The sequence below is a fragment of the Gymnoscopelus braueri genome (assembly GCF_963280865.1).
Source record: "Gymnoscopelus braueri genome assembly, chromosome: 7".
NCBI lineage: Eukaryota > Metazoa > Chordata > Actinopteri > Myctophiformes > Myctophidae > Gymnoscopelus > Gymnoscopelus braueri.
Window position 1 is genome coordinate 10,718,220 of NC_137608.1, and position 17,689 is coordinate 10,735,908.

At 44.0% G+C, this 17,689-nt stretch overlaps 1 protein-coding gene across 1 annotated transcript; it reads right to left on the reverse strand.

Annotated features, from left to right (window-relative positions):
- Positions 1 to 7,358: 7,358 nt before the first annotated feature.
- On the reverse strand, positions 7,359 to 8,471 carry LOC308088885 (kelch domain-containing protein 3-like; the record flags this gene model as incomplete). Its single annotated transcript, XM_080433471.1, has 1 exon — positions 7,359 to 8,471. One exon carries the CDS (start codon positions 8,469 to 8,471, stop codon positions 7,359 to 7,361), a length of 1,113 nt encoding a protein of 370 aa, XP_080289597.1.
- Between the last annotated feature and the right edge of the window lie 9,218 nt (positions 8,472 to 17,689).

The window sequence follows — 17,689 nt, forward strand, 5'->3', positions numbered from 1 at the left end:
ATATCTCCAAAGCTGTTACTTATCAGGTTTCAAATGAAAAAATAGCAAAAGTAGCAGATCTACGAGCTCGAAACGCGTCGCTTCGCGCCGCGTTTCGAGCTTGTAGATCTCCTACTTTTGATGCTTTTGTGTGACGCTGTAGTATGATCAAGTAGGAGCGCTAATTTACGAAAAATCACTAAAAGTTAGAATTTGGAGATAAGAGGTTTCTGCCCGACAGCAACGATATAAACTAAGATATCTGGTGTTCCCTACGGTTATAGACACATGAGGAGGAAAGACATCATTCATGTCCATTACCGGTTTCAGTGCCATCACAGACCCATTGACTTGAATATAAAAAAAAATATATATATATATATATATATATATATATAAAAGTATAATATATGCGAAAATAATTATTCTGTGGCCTACTGGCAGCATGCATGAAGTTTGGCGCTGATCGGTCCGGTGGTTTGTAAGATTAGCTCCGGATACAAGCAATACACACGCGCGCACACACACAGCGCACACGCACACGCACACACAGGCACACAAACAGACCTGTCACAGATGGCTAGCCTCTTAGTTGGTCTTTGTGAGTTCGGCAAATTCACATCATCTTTACCTGGCGTCCCTGTTTTGGGTATTGTCATTATAGCCTAAAAGATTTTTTTTTAAAGCATAAAAAATAACACAATTTCAAAATAGCAAATCTACAAGCTCTCAACGCACCGTGATGCGACGCCTTGTGATCTTGTAGATCGGCTATGAATGAAGGTGTTTGAAAATAGGGTTCAAGTGGTTTCAACAGTACATTAGCGATGGGTCGTTCATGATCGATTCGTTCAAAACAACTGGTTCATTGCCGTGAGCGTGAACAAACTTGTTCCTATCCTGAAACTGTTACGTTCACGCTTTTGTCTATGCCCCTCGTCCCCATCCATACACAGGACGGGAGGGCGGGCTGTACGTGCAATGTAATAACAACGCTCGCACGATAGTGTTTTTCACTAGACAGTAGCGCTACTGAACGGTGAACGTGAACGAATCATTTGAACGGATCATTGCCGTGAACGAAATCGTTCGTATTTTTCTCCCCACCACTACAGTACATCTACAGGATGTTATGGCTAACTGTTTATGCCTTTTTAGCCCATATTTCATTCTTACGCATAGACAGTGGAGACAGGACTGTGCTTCAGTAGTTGTTGTGTTTGGAAGTGGAGGAACCAGGGAAGCGGTGTCCAAAGACCAGCCAACAATCCTGAGGTCTCCTTTAGGCCGGGCCGATGAGAGGATCCTCGGTACCATCAATGCAAAGTGTACCCAGCCGCCATGACCTTGCTGTCAACCAGTGGTGTAAAGTAACTGAGTACATTTACTCAAGTACTGTACTTAAGTACACTTTTGAGGAATTTTTGCTTTTGCTGGAGTATTTCCCATTGTCTGTACTTTTACTTCTACTCCACTACATCTCAGAGGCAAATATTGTACTTTTACTCCACTGCAATTATTTGAAAACTTTAGTTTCTAGTTACTTTGCAGATATACATTATCATATTATAAAACATACATTAACCACTTTAATAGCAGATCTACAAGCTCACAACGCGTCGCATCGCGACGCGTTGTGAGACAGTAGAGCTTGTAGCTTGGAGCTTGTAGATCGGCTATTTTCAAACATTTTTGTACTTTCGGTACTTTAAGTATATTTTGATGCCAATACTTTTGTACTTTTACTCAAGTAACATTTTGAACACAGGCCTTTTAATTGTAACAGAGTATTTTTATATTGTGGTATTGATACTTTTACTTAAGTGGAAACTTCTTCCACCCCTGCCCAGCCGCCATGACCTCGTTGTCAACTCTCATACTACACGTGCACACACACACACTCACACACACACACACACACACACACACACACACACACACACACACACACACACACACACACACACACACACACACACACACACACACACACACACACACACACACACACACACACACACAGACTGGTCTTTTGTTCTGTATTGTTGTCCGTAAAGGGCTGGGGCGGAGCCTCCCCTGCCGTGTGGGGGAATTGAACTTGAACTCTATGACCTCCCGTGATGTTGTGGTTAAAACCGATGGTTTTAGACGGGTGGGTCGGTCAGCCTCGAGGGGGAGGGGCGAGGCCCCCCTGCTGAGGCGAGCCAAGCGGGAGCAACGTACGCCCTCTGCTCCTCTCAGCTGCTGCTGCCCCACTCAGAAAACATTTAACAAAACAAAAAAGATAACCACATGAACCCCACGCTGGGCAAGACCTAGCCGGTTGAGTGTCTAAACAGAAGTACCGGTATTTGGCGGAAGTACCACCCAAGGAAATGACGTTGACGCTTTACAAATCTGTTTACATTCTCGGTGAATTAAACGAGTGTTGTGATTGGTCGAAAAAGACACGTTTCCGGGGGAAATACGTACGACGGAAGTCCCGCCCCTATAGACACACTCTACATTAGGTCGTGACCAGGCTTTGAGTAAAGGCCGTTTTAGACGGGGAGCGATGGACGCGCCTTAGAGACGGGCGATTATTTGGGACACGCAGTGAAGTTGAGGGGCGGAGAGGCAAGCGGGCACAGTCCCGTGAAAGTCTCGCACTCATGTTCGTTTCGTGCACACGACCGCGGGCGGCAAGAGCTGGATTGTGTTCCGCTTTTTTCCCCCCACTACGCGCAGGGAGGGCCCAGCAAAAGTAGTTAATATAGCATTACAATCATTTTAACCACTTTATGCATTCATATGTTGGCTATTAAAAAATGATGTACAGGGATTGCAGCGTGGCACAACGTTTTTAGTCTTGGAGGCATCAAAATACAAGATGTGTCTCTTTTCACTTGTTGGGTGCCTCGACGCTTTTCTTTGACTTCCTGTTTCCTGCAAATGGTCTCAGTCAGAATATGCAAATTAGATACATTTTTGGGGGCTTTTATGCCTTTATTGACAGGACAGTAGGCTGACAGGAAATGGGGAGAGAGAGATGGGAAGTGACATGCAGCAAAGGTCGTCGGGATTGGGACTTGAACCCGTGCCGCGCTGTCAGGCTACTTTGGAGCCTAGGTGCCCGGACCGCTACACCAGTGGTCCGGGCATGGCCCCCCCCCCCACAAACAAAAAAGTCATAACATTTGTACAATAGCACAGTGATTCTCATCCTTTGGGTCAGGACCCCCAAGGCGGTCCCCACATGATTTTGGGGTGGTCCCCAGATGACAGTGAAGTGTAGATCGACTATTTTTGGCAAAGAGGTTTTGTGTAGAGGGAAAGAAGTACAGTACAGACTAAGTATCGAGGGTTTATGTGGTTAAATGACTGACAATACACATTAACATGAATCATTCTAATAGAAAAGATAATGTGTAAACAAACAAAAAACATTAATTTAAACAACCAATGATGGCGCTGTCTATGAAGCGATCTATGAAAACGTTTAATCTGCAAAACAATTTTATACAACAGGCTTATATACTGTAGTGGTGTGGGGTCCCTGCTTCATCTCTCTCAGCTAAGAGGTCCTTGTCCTGAAAAAAAATTGAGGACCCCCTTGGCTTAAGTGATTACATAAAACGTGCTCTGAATGATGTTTTCTCAAGCGTCCTTTGGTTTTGAGCTGACCAAAGCTGTTATGCTGTTGTTATCCCCTTATGAATAGTCCCTCTCATTTGACAGATGAACAATTTGTTCAGTTGTTCTTCAGTGCTCCTGTTCTTCAGATCACTGTTTTCCCAACCCATGTTTGGGTTGTGAACCAATTTGTATGGGTTGCGAGAAAATATCTGTTGTTTTTTACCCTGTTTACTACAAAAAAAGAACTCCTACAGGATACAAAAACATTTATTCAAAAGATTTTCAAAAAGTACAAAAGAAATCAAACATTTTCAGAAATTAAAAAGACATTTCAAATATTTATTCAACTGAATTTCCTCAAAATAAAATAAATAAATTCTATAAATAAAAAAATGTAAACAAAAACTTTTAAGACGTATGTAAGTATTTTAAGAACAATGTGTCGTATCGCTTGTAGATCTGCTATTTTCACTATAGTTTGGGTCCCGGTCTAAAAAGTTTGGGAACCACCTGCTTTAGATGCAGAGAACCCCCGCCCCCCCCCACACACACACATACACACAAACCCCCCACCCCCTCCTCCTCACAGCGGTAGGTTCCCTCTCTCCATCCGGCCCATAAATCCTTGCAGTCTCTCTCTCCCTCCTCTTGGCTGGGTTCTTTTTTAAGGGGGGAGCCACGTGGAACGCACCCCACACCCATTCCCACGTTGGTTGCTTCCTCCTTCTCCTAATTTACGCAGGAGGTCAGGTGGAGGAGGGTCACGCGCTGTGACTCCTACTGTGGGGGGGAGGGGGGGGGGGGACTCATGGCTACCCATCCTTTTTGGGTAGCCATTGGTTTTTTTTGTCAATACATTTATAAGCTTAATCTGTAACTTTAATTTTTAAATGCTATATTTTTTTATTACACAATACTTACTCAATCCTGCACCTGATTCATTTGTTTATTTGGTGCAGGATTGATAAGGGGCGAAAGTATAAAAAAAACTAAAACTAACACTAAAACTAATAAAAACTATTAGCATTATCAAAAATAAAAACTAGCAAATCCGCTCTAGAAACTAACCCTAACCCTAACACTAACTGAATTAGAAAAATAAATAAAAATGAACTAAAACAAAACTAAAATGAAAAATCCAAAACTATTATAACCTTGGTGCGTGCGTGCGTGCGTGCGTGCGTGCGTGCGTGTCATTTGAGTTGAGAGGGTCTGGTGTTCTGTGTGTGCGACATTACGAACAAAAAGTGTTCCTATGAAAACAAAGTCATTGTCATGACAGAAGAAACCCATGTCATTACATTATTATTTTTTATTATTAATATTACTATCATTATGTTGGCACGTAAGGGCATTTAACACATCGGGTGCCAAACACGGTCTGAACCGTGTTTGCGCAGAGTAGCGGTCCGGTGCCGAACACGGTCCAGACCGTGAAATATGTCTTTTTGTTTTTTTCGTTTTTCTCCACACGGGCGGGGCTAGAGCAGCTCTGGGAGTACCCATTGTGATCTTGAGAAGGATAGGCCAGATAGATCACCGGAAAAACAAAAACATGGCTGCCATCCACTTCCTGTCTATTTCCTTCTTTAAAACACCTATATCTCCGAATCTGTTTCCGGTGGGGAAAACCGGTCATGCGCGATGCGCGATCCCCCCCCATTGTAACTCGCGAGTGAAATGTTATCGTTCCAGGTTGTAGCCAGGGTCATCGCGCAACATGAATGGATGTTTTTTTTTACATGGATTTGCTCCTCGTGGAGTCTAGAGCTTTAAACAGCAAAGCGCAGTCAATGGGGAGAATGCTGGCACCCAACGTAAGTTGTTATGAAAACATGCTGGCACCCAATGTGTTAAAGGTGCCTTAAGTGATATTGTTTGGTTAAAACAAAAAGTTTTTTGTTCAAATGTTAAAGCTCTGACTATGTTCCGAGAGTAGTCGTTGCTATATACTAGAGCATTGGTTCTCAAAGTGGGGTCCGGGGACCCCCAGCGGTCCTTGGGGGGTACCAGGGGGTCCCCAGCAATCTGCGGCCACATACATATCAATTTGAGGGTCCATGACATGAAAAAGTTAGAGAACCACTGGACTGGAGTTTTTGTTCAATAACGTGGAACAGCTCTTTGATAAACAGAAAATACATTTTCAGGTGGGTTACCTGTTCATCCAATCAGGAGAGAGAACCCATTTATCAGTTTCAATTTTACAGTGCTCCAATTCCAATTTTGTCAATTACTATCCCGAAATAAAAAATGTTTACTAAAGAGCTGGAGACTCAGGGAGACCCCCCCATTACTGAACGGACACTCTGTAGCAATTAATATAGTATAGAGTTATTTAACACTTAGCAAAACAAAAAATTCCACCTTCCATAGTTTCCAACTTTAATAGCTCACCGCTGTGAAATTAAAACAAGACACTAAAGATGATAACATCATGGTGGCCTTCCCTGTGAATCTCTAACGTCAATGGGTGAAGACATCATACAGTATGGCAGGGGTCTTCAACAGGGGTTCCTGCACCCCTAGGGGGTCCTCAGAGTTACTACCGGGGGGGCCCGCCAAATCTTTGTGCGATAGGAACTTCGAACCCGGGCCTCCCGCGTGGAAAGCCCAACATCTTAACCACTAAGCCAAAGGGAATCCCATAGGAACTCCCTTTGGCTTAGTGGTTAAGATGTTGGCTTCGGGGGAGATATTAGATTTTCAAGCCATCAGGCTGAGGCTGTGAGCCACTCTGCTAAACAATTATCAACCCTTCACATTGCATCCTTGGAGTTAACGGGATATTTCACTTTCAAACATGTGTAGGGTGCTTTTAACGTCTACTCAGGCTTCTGTGAGCACCCCTGACAGTTTTTAAGTTGCTTGATTCAGTATTTAGATATTTGATATTCATTTTGAGACACGCCCCCTTCCTTGATAAACCCATTGTTACTTCAAACTCCGTTTTCACCATGTTAGATTCATTGAAAACACGCGTCCTTGGTTCTGGGTGACTGATATTGGCCTTCTAATGCGTGAGGGGGCCGTGTTCTTTAAATTACTTTTATTTCCATTTATTTTTTATATTTTTTGGGGAAAATGAAAAACATAAAATAAAATAAATAAATAAAATAAATGAAAAAAGTAATTGGAAAAACACGGTCCCCTCAGCGTATTAGAGGGACAATATCAGTCACCAGAACCAAGGGCGGGCGGTTTGTTTTTGAAGAATCTAACATGGTCAAAATGGAGTTTGAAGTTACAATGGGTTTGTATAGGAAGGGGGCGTGTCTGATAAAATTGATCTCAAATATCTAAACACTGAATCAAGCAACTTAAAAACTGTCTGGGGTGAAACACAGAAGCCAGAGTAGACGTTACAATGACCCCAGAACATGTTTGGAAGTGAAATATCTCTTTGACGTCTCCACCCCTTTGCAGTCATTTTCTCTGTGGCTCAGGAGGTAGAGCAGGTCGTCCAATGATCCGTGGGTCGGCGGTTCGAATCCCGACTCCTCCGGTCCACATGTTGAAGTGTCCCTGGGCAAGACAGTGAACCCTACATTTCCTCCAATGAGTCGGTCGGCGCTAGCTTGCCACCATTGGTGTGTGAATGTGGGAAGTGAGGACGCTGGGGTCGACTGTTCGCCGCTTCACCTCCCAATGTATGAATGAATGAACCATTGTGGAGCACTTTGAGTACTTGGGTAGAAAAGCGCTATAAAAATGGAATTCATTATTATTATTATTATTGTATTATTATTATTATTAACTTATTCTCATCTGTTGTTGTCGTTGGTAGTCATGGCTGCCAGTTCCCACCGGATGTCGTACGGGAGTCCCGACTGCCCCAGATTGTACTGAATAACCGCTAGCTTGCTTAACGTCTTCAGACTAGGACTCGGGTCCAAGATGTATAAGTCGGACACCTCTGCGTCGTACACGTATTCATCGTCTTCATCCTCAAGATCTTCCACATCTGTGTATCTGTACCTGTAGCCTCCAAAGAGGATCATGCGTTCTCCCACCATGCAGGAGCACATCCTGGATATCCAGCACGGGTATTTCCCCTTGGGCTCGACCCTCTTCCAGGAGAAGCTCCCCGGATTGAATTTCCACAGGTCGTTGAAGGTCCGACGCAGCAGAAAGTTGCGGCCGCCGAATATGTACAGCTCTCCGTTGTAGGCGAAGGCCGAATGACCCTCGCGTCCTTCCGGAAGAAGAGGCTGCGCGACCGTGCTCTGCCAGCAGTTGGTCACCGTGTCGAACACCCTGATGTTGTTATTGTGGTCCACGTCCCTCCCTCTGCCCCCGAATACAAACATCTTAGTCCCGATGACGGTGGCGGAGTGATATTGCGAAGCGGGGGCCGGAGTGTTTCTGGTGTTAATCAGAGACCAGACCATCGTGGAGGTGTCCAACTTATACATGTCGTTAGAGTGTCCAGTCTGTCTGTTGTATCCTCCGAAAACATACATGACCCTCCCCAAGACGCAGGCCGAGTGGCCGTACCTCGCCTGTGGAACAGTCCCGGCGGGAACCTGGGGCTTGGACCATCCGTGGGTGTCGACTTCGAATCCGTGAAGCACGTTGCACGGCTGATTGTTCACCACTCCCCCCCAGATGTAGACGTTATCTTGTATCAGCGCGGCCGTGTGGCCGTAGCGCATGGAGGGAACCTCATCTAGGGGGCGCTCTCCTCTTCCGGTGGTCACCGGGGGCAACTTCACCCAGCGCAAGGATACTGTGTTAAAGACGTGCACGTCAATCTGACCCATGTCGGACATGAAGGTTATCCCATACCCGCCAAACGAGTACACCTTGTGTCCGACTGCGACAGCTGCATGGTAGGCTCTCTTTAGTCCGTCCAGATGCAGTGCCCAGCGCAACATTTAACACGCCAGGCCAGCACTGCCGTGGAACAAAGGGAGGCCTTTATTGAGTCTTGTTCTGTAAAAAGACCTTTCCGGATTCTTTCCCAACCGTTATGGGAGAAAAACCACAGGAAAGTTTGTGTGTTAGGGTTATTGTTATTTGACATCGACTTATTTGCAGAATGGAATCCTTACGGGGCGCACTATATTGTGTGTGTAGTCAACGGTCTCGCAAAGCTTGGCCAATCCGTGAAGCCGATGATTGGGTTGGCCAATCAGGGAAGCCGATGCCCTAACATGGCAGGGAAAGCTTAGTTCGTGAAGGTGGTGAGGCTTGCCTCTCCCTTGAGACGTCATCATCATCAAACTGCCCTTCATAACCTTATTCCAATGTGTATGCCAGTGTGCACAATTGACAAAACTTGTTACTTTATTATTCTGTTGTGATACAGTAGTTGTTATGAGTTAATAGGTAACATAACAATGTAAGCCAGTGCGGTCTATATATATATAGGTATAATGCTAGACATATTAATCAGAACCAGTGTTGATTTCGTAGGCTAAAACTATGACGAAAAATGTTCGTCGACTGCCTTTTTTCACTGACGAAAACTAAATAAAAACTAAGCTACGATGACTAAAACTAAGACTAAATATATTGACAATTTCGTCAACAAATAAAAACTAGATACAAATTTTAGGGAGGTAGATCCAGTAGAACCAAAAGACAAGTCATTTCATGGTTGCGCTCAGGTGTTGCACTCTGAAAATAGCATATCTACAAGCTCACAACTGCGACACGTTGTGAGCTTGTAGATCGGCTATTTTCAGCATGCAACCAAGTGTAAAATCAGCCATTACGACGCCACCAAGGTCCGCCAAAATACATTTTAGTCAACTAAATCAACTGTAGATCTTATGATATTTCGTCGACTAAAACTAGACAGAAACCAAAACATTTCAGATGACTAAAATATGACTAAAACTACATGGAATTTTATTATTTAGTCAAAATCAACACTGATCAGAACACATTATCTTTGAGTCATGTGATCAAGATGTATCAGTCAGATGTTCTTATTCCATTCCGATTGCCCCCCCCCCCCCCCCAGCTTCCTCACCACGACACATATATGGGTTGGCAACCCTATATGTGTCTGCGCTCCGAGGAGCACCCTTTACTTTTATAGTTTGTCTAATGATAGTGGTCTAGCTTCCCTTATGGTTCCCAAATTCCTGTGGAACAATGTGACACTGACTGCACCAAGGTGACAAGTATAGTGAACCCTGTGTTTGTGAAAGGGAGAGAGAGAGAAAGGGTTAGAAAGTGTGAGAGAGAGAGAGAGAGAGAGAGAGAGAGAGAGAGACAGACAGTGAGAGTGAGAGAAAGCGGGGGGAGGTGTTTTGTGCTGAAAACTTGACCCGGCAGAAGGAGGTCACGTCCCATGGGTTCATAGATCAGACTTCCTAAGCCTCTCCATTAGCTCCTCCATTACCCTTCAACCCTATTAGTCTCCTCATCACCCTGCATTAATAGTGTCTGTGATTGTTCGCATACTTACGCACACACACACACATGTGTGTGTGTGTGTGCGCGCGCATGGGCTTGCGCGTGCGTGTGTGTGCCGTGCATGCAATGTCTGTGTAATATCTATATCGCTGATTTAAAAAAACAGTGATAGAAAATAGCTGATCTACAAGCTCACAACAACATGTCACATTGCAAGACTACTTTTGATCATTTCTTTGAATTCGTTTTTTATTTTCACCTGGTGTTTTTCATCGGGATGGACAATTATTTTAGCACTTGGCCGAACCGGATAGATTGATTGATTGATTGATTGATTGATTGATTGACTACTCAATTAACAGTTTGCAAAAAGTACAGATGTACAGTTCTAGCTGTGAGGCGACAGCGCTACCGACTGCGCCACCGTGCCCCCACTATTTAGAGTTTCCATGAACCACGTGACAGGTGCTGTTTTCTGCCCCCGAGGTGACGGAACTCTCTACAAGGCTCTGCCCTGAGCCATCCCACCCTAGCTCCCGACCAAATCAGGGACAGCTGATATTAATATATCATATATATTAATATGTTAATATTTTGAGTGCTGGCTGATCTCAATTTTCTTCACCATCTTCCTCAGCGACACGCCATAACGCGTGCCGTATTTACCAACGATCCCCACCTTCTTGGTACCGTAGTGTTTGATTGTGTGTGTTATTGCAGTCCAGTGTATTGTGAGCATTCTGTGTTACTTCTCATGGCCCCATCATCTCTGTCCTGAACTTTACATCAACCCTGCCATCTTTTCTGTGTGTCTCTCTCTCTCTCTCTCTCTCCTCCCTCATACTGTGGTGTCTCTCTCTCATTGTACTGTGTGGTGTTCCGTGGTTTGGAGATGCGGTGGACTGGAGTGTGTTTATCGTTGTAAAAAGTACAGTCTGTGTCCCTTCACTTTCTCCCTCCGGCTGTCTGTCATTTGACGATGCATTTTGTTTTGTCCGATAAATAAATGTTAAAGAATGGTATCACTCAGGGAATAAACAAGAAAACCACATCTCTTAAAGCTGCAATCTTTAACTTATTTTAAAGGTATATTATGTAACTTTGCCCTGTGTTTACATAACAAAACAACAAACATATTTTTCACTGTTTGTTTTGGTAGCCCAAAAACATCCCTGTCTACCTGTTTCTGTAGGTAAACACCACCACACTACTCCAGTGGCTGATAACGGCTGGTATAGGGGGAAATTATTGGTAAAACCCGCAAGTACCAAACAGTTACAGTACCAAGTGCATTGGGTGATGGGGCTGAGAGCGTGAGAGAGAGAGACTGAGATGTTGAAGGGGAGGATGGCTGCTTGGAGCCTGGAGTATGAGGAGGAGGTGGAGACCTGCATGCCAGAAAGAGGGACAGACAAAAGGAACGGGAGAACACAGCAGGGCAAATGCAACGAAATAAAAGAAAAAAGAAAAGAATGAGCATAAAAGAACAAAAGCCCTGGCCCTTAAAAATGGAGCGTTGGGTCAGTGAATCGTAAAGTACCGCAGTTCTCCAACCCAACCTCCTCCTCCTCCTACCTCCCTCTCCCCCACCCACCCACCCAGCCTCCTCACCATTCTGGGTCCCTTCTTCTCCTGCTTTTTTTGGGAGCAGCTTTTGAAATGCAATTAGCATTTCATTCCCCCCGGCCCAACCGACCGACCGACCGGCTACACGCCGATGAAGTAACGCCCCCATTCTAATATTTGGCCCTAAAAATTGGCCATTTAGGTCCCAGAGAGGCTGTGTTGTGGAGGAACACATCCCCTGTTTTTAATCCATTAAGACCGGGAACGCATCTGTGTCATTTTAAGATTTCTTTGGCTATTAAAACATTGCAGATCTACAAGGCAAATGTGTGCAAATCTTTGAATATATACGCATATATGTTTTAAAGTGAACATTTTTAACTCCGATCTGTACTTCTGGGGGTCCCTGGAACAACATATTTTGAGCTGGGGGTCCGCGGCCAAATACATAATTTTTGGGGTCCTTGACATGGAAAAGTTGGAGCACCACTGATATACAGTAGCAACATACTGTTAGGATTTAGAAAAAAAATGTTGATACTTATTTGGCCGCGGACCCCCATCTCAAAATGTTTTGTTCCAGGGACCCCCAGAAGCCAAGATTTGAGTTACAAATGTTCGCTTAAAAAAATATGTATATTCAAAGATAAGACATGTATATTCACAAATTGTCACAATTTCCCCCCCAAAAAGTGTAGATCTACAAGCTCTTGTAGCTTGCATATGAGCTTGCATATCTGCTATTTTTGAATAGCCCAAAGAAATCTTAAAAAATGACATACGGATGCGTTCCCGGATTGAATGGGTTAATCCCCCTGAAAGTACTTCTTCTGTCCGCCCCGGATCATTGTGTGTCATACAGGGCTAATCAGTCAAACGGGACCCCGGGTCAAGCCCCGGGCTGAGACCCGAGACACACCACCGGGCAACTGGCCACTGGCTGGCTGGCCCTGGCTGGCTGGCTCACTACGCTGGCCCGCTCGCTCACTCCCTCACTCCCTCACTCACTCAGTCAGTCACTTTGGTGGCTCCTGCTCAACTGGAACTGGTCTCTCTTTTATTCTCCGTATCCCTTTCTTTCTTCCCACCATTCCCCCAAAAGAAGACGAGAAAAAAAAAGAGAAATGTCATGTTTTTTTGAGGGGATGTGAGATGCCATTAGTGCAGCTTTTAGCCCATTAAAACCGGGAAAGCGTCTGTGTGTTGTTTTTAAATTTTTATAGCGATGGCTATTCAAAGAATTGCAGATGTACAAGCTTGTGCCATGCTGCGAGCTTGTACATCATTTGTTTTCATTTTTTTTAAACAGTTTTGAAACAAGTGTTTGAAAAATTTTGAATAATTTAGATTTTTTAAATATACACAAATCTTCTCTTCATTTCCTAAACATGGGGGGTCCGCGGCCAAATACATAATAATATTGGGGTCCCCCTTGGTAGGAAAAAGTTTGAGAACTAGAAGGCGCATTTGTAGAATCGGCCTGCAGTTCTTAATGGGTTAAGAAGCACCAGACCACAGCCTTGTGGACAATACCTCTGTTAGAAACCCCCCCCCCCAACACACACACACACACACACACTCACACACACACACACACACACACACACACACACACACACACACACACACACACACACACACACACACACACACACACACACACACACACACACACACACACACACACAGTAAATGGACACTTTGATTGGCAGCAGAAACTTGCCTGGCTTGAAGAAAAAGTATCGTCTGACAAACAGCTCAGAGGTTCTGATCTCATGCATTTTTTCTTCTTCTTTTCTCCGCCACTTCTGAAAAAAATAGTTTTTTTCATTCATGCATTTTCTATTTTTTCCCTTCATGTGGACTGACATCGTTTGTCTACAATTATTCAGCTCTTTGCCCATGTGCTTGTTTCCCCCAACAAGACATCGGCCCCCCACCCCACCCTTTTTTTCTCCTCCCCCCCTTGTTGGACTAATGCTAGGTTCTCAGTTTTTCGACCACAAAATAAATAGAAAACTGTTTTTGAGAGTATAGCTTTCCAAAAATGAGATCCCCGATGTGAGCATGATGCAGCCTAGTGGTTTTACTAGAAGTTTTGTCAGGATTTAATGATGTATGTTTTAGCTCCTACTCACTTATTAAGTCTCTTAATTTTCTCCTCCTCCCCGAAGACGTCTAGTGCATGGTGGCGAGAGGAATCCACTTGATCTATAAATATACCGGGAGGGGGAGAAGGAGCTATATGTGAATTTGCAATTATGGGGGTTGGTGAGTTTGACCCGGTATGGTGGTATAGCCGCCCACAGCCACGCCGGGGCTGAGAACGGACCGTGGGTGGTACTATACCCAGTACCAGTGTTGCCATGTCCGCTTATTATAAGCGACTTTGGGCTTGTTTTTCTGTAAAGTCGCTTGTAAATATTGGTACTGTAGTTAAGGGTTGTGTTTTTTGGGGGGGCTTGTTTCTAAAGTGTAGTTGTTTATTTGGGCTTGTTTCGAAAGTGTAGTTGTTTATTTGGGCTTGCTTCTAAAGTCTAGTTGTTTATTTGGGCTTGCTTCTAAAGTCTAGTTGTTTATTTGGGCTTGTTTCTAAAGTCTAGCTGTTTATTTGGGCTTGTTTCTAAAGTCTAGTTGTTTATTTGGGCTTGTTTCTAAAGTGTAGTTGCTTATTTGGGCTTGTTTCTAAAGACTGGTTGTTTATTTGGGCTTGTTTCTAAAGTGTAGTTGTTTATTTGGGCTTGTTTCTAAAGTGTTTGCTTATTTGGGCTTGTTTCTAAAGTTTAGTTGTTTATTTGGGCTTGTTTCTAAAGTCTAGTTGCTTATTTGGGCTTGCTTCCAAAGTTGTTGTAATTATTATTTGAAAAATCTGGCAACACTGCATACTACCCACCATGACACACACACACACACACACACACACACACACACACACACACACACACACACACACACACACACACACACACACACACACACACACACACACACACACCACCAGGGGTGGATGGCACCGCTCAGAGCGGAGCTGCTGAGCTGCAACAGAAAACAAACCAATAAAGATGCATCGTGCTCTGGTTTGGTTTTCTCTGGCGTCAAAGCAAACACTCATACCGAAAACAAACTGAAAATGGGATCTGTCGAAACGATGTGGGTTTGATTATGAGTAAATTCCACGATGATTTATTGTTTCATCCTTCATTTTCACTACATGTCTCCCTTTGCGTTCGTTCTTATTTAAAGCTGCACTATGTAACTTTCCTCTTCTACCCCGGACTTGAACTTTCCTGCGCAAGTGCTGACATTTTTTACCATTGAGCTAATTGAGCCTGCCTGCTTGCTCTTGCTTGACCATCAGGTCAAAATTCATGTCAGATCCTGTGTCTAGGTGAGACATGACCTTTGACACGATCTAAATGTCTCAATAGAAGAGCGGGGAGACAAAATACAACCACCCCTAAGGTATAAGTTCTATTGTATTAACATATTCTACCATACAGATTGGACAACATTACATTTTATTAACTTAAAAAAAAGTTACATAGTGAGACTTTAAAGGGGAACATCATCGATTGTGAACCCAAATCCCACTGAATAGGTTTCAATCACCGGCTTCGGATGCTGTCAATGCACTGAATGGGACATGATCACGTTTAATCAGACTATTGATTGGTCTAAGTAGGTGAGATACTGACCTACCGACGGGGCTCAGTAGGTGTTTTGTCGTTATTCTGTGGGTTGCTGAAAGTTGGGGCAAACGCTCACCCCAAAACATGATTTACCATTCTGTGCCAATCGGTACATAACTCGAACGGCGCTGAGTCGGCTCAAGCGAACTTTGCAACGTTCGGCACGGCAACTCGCTCGCTTCAGCTCGCTCGGTGGTGCCTCTCGTGGCTCAACTTCGCTTGAGACGCCGCGCCTCCATCACCGTCCAAAACTATACTTTATACAAAACACCTACTAAGCCCCGTGGGTAGGTCAGTATCTCACCTACTTAGACCAATCAATAGTCTGATTAAACCTGATAATGTCCCATTCAGTGCATTGACAGCATCCGTAATGGGTGTTTCAGTTTAAGGTCGTGGTTCCTCCTCTGGTAGTTTTCTATCTGCGGAATCGGAATTTAATTGTATTCACCTGATTGCAGCAATCCAACCAGTCCCAGTAGCCATACTTCACGTGGAACGTTTTGAGAAAATAGTAAATCTACAATAAGGACACGCTCTCTGTGTCTCTGCAATATCTTTTCATATTTAGTCCAGTGCAGTGATTATCAGGCCCTCTTTGACCACCGTGCACTTTCATTTTCCGCTGTTAGTGTTTACTCTGCAGAAATATCAGTACTCTACAGTAGGCTAATAATCGTCCATTTACGTCATAGATAAAGACACGGTGTAGTGACAGATTGATGCGCAGTGGAGCCTCATTAAACTGCTTCTATGTACCACTCCCTACCATACAGTCAAATCCTCCAGTGTTAACCCATTTAGACCGGGAAAGAATCGGTGTCATTTTTAGATGTCTTTGGCTATTCAAAAATAGCAGATATACAAGTTCATAGTGCGGCACCTATGAGCTAAAAAAATCGTCCCTGGAACTAAATATTGTGAGATGGGGGGGACAAATTCGCGGACAAATTCATATCATTTTGGGTGGTCCTTGACATGAAAAATGTTTGAGAACCACAGATTTTATAGCAAAATAGGTTTTTCAAGTTTTTCAAAACAACTGAAGACATTTGTAGAATCCCCCAGAAGCAAAGATTTGAGGTAAAAATGTTTAATGGGTTAATATTGCTCCAAGAGAATACAAATGTACGGGTCCATTTGGTTCCATTTGAACACACATACAACACACATGATTGTCTGAACGATGGTCTGTTTGTAAACCTGTTTGACATACAGACGGTAAGACAGAGACCAGTGTATTCTGTCTGCCTGTCTTTATGTCTGCTTGGTACAGCAAGCTTGACCTCCGCAAGCACACACACACACACACACACACACACACACACACACACACACACACACACACACACACACACACACACACACACACACACACACACACACACACACACACACACACACACACACACACACACAGTGTAATATTATCAGATGGTAATGACATGGTCAGATCAGCCTCCTCAGAGAAGTATGATTGATGTGTGTGTGTGTGTGTGTGTGTGTGTGTGTGTGTGTGTGTGTGTGTGTGTGTGTGTGTGTGTGTGTGTGTGTGTGTGTGTGTGTGTGTGTGTGTGTGTGTGTGTGTGTGTGTGTGTGTGTGTGTGTGTGTGTGTGTGTGTGTGTGTGTGTGTGTGTGTGTGTGTGTGTGTGTGTGTGCGTGCGCGTGTCTGGGTCAGTGCGTGCATGTGCTCATAATGTTTGTGTGTTTAAGAAAGAGAGACAGTGTATGTGTTTATGTACATTTGTGTTGAAGAGGGAGTGTGTGCGTGTGTACGTTTATGTGTGTGTATGTGTGTGTAACTACTAGATGCAACCACAGGCCCATCACTAAGGGCGTCTCGGCGGATCAGGGAAGCCTGAGAGCTGAGACGGGACGTGAGGCCGCATGGGAAAGCCCTTTGATTAGAACCTTCAGAACCACAGTTCAGAACCCCACAGGGCACGTTGCTGTCCCACACATGAAGCTCGGACTGCTACCACTATAGTGTTGATTTTGACAGCAAATTTTGATTCAGTTTTAGTCATAGTCCTTTGAATCAAATTCCATTTAGTTTTAGTTTTATTTTTGTAATCTGAAATGTTTTACTGTTAGTCGACTAAATCTACAGTTCATGGGCGGCCATAGCTGAGTGGTTAGTGAGCCCGCCTAGGGAACCAGCTGGCCCTGGTTGCCCCAGGTTCGATTCCAGGCTATCCCAGCATATGTGCCGATGATATGAAATTTGTCCCTGAGCAAGACTCTTAACCCCAATTGCTCACAGGTTCTCATTGGAAACAAGACCGCAAGGACTTTCATGAACGACCTGTTAAAAGGAATTATCCTTTTTTTTTTTTTTTCATTTAGTCGACTAAAATGTATTTTGGCGGACCTTGATGGCGTCGTAATGGCTGATTTATCACTTGGTTGCATGTCGGCTATTTTCAGAGATTTAAGTAAAAAGAAAAGAAGACACATTAAAAAAAAGCTG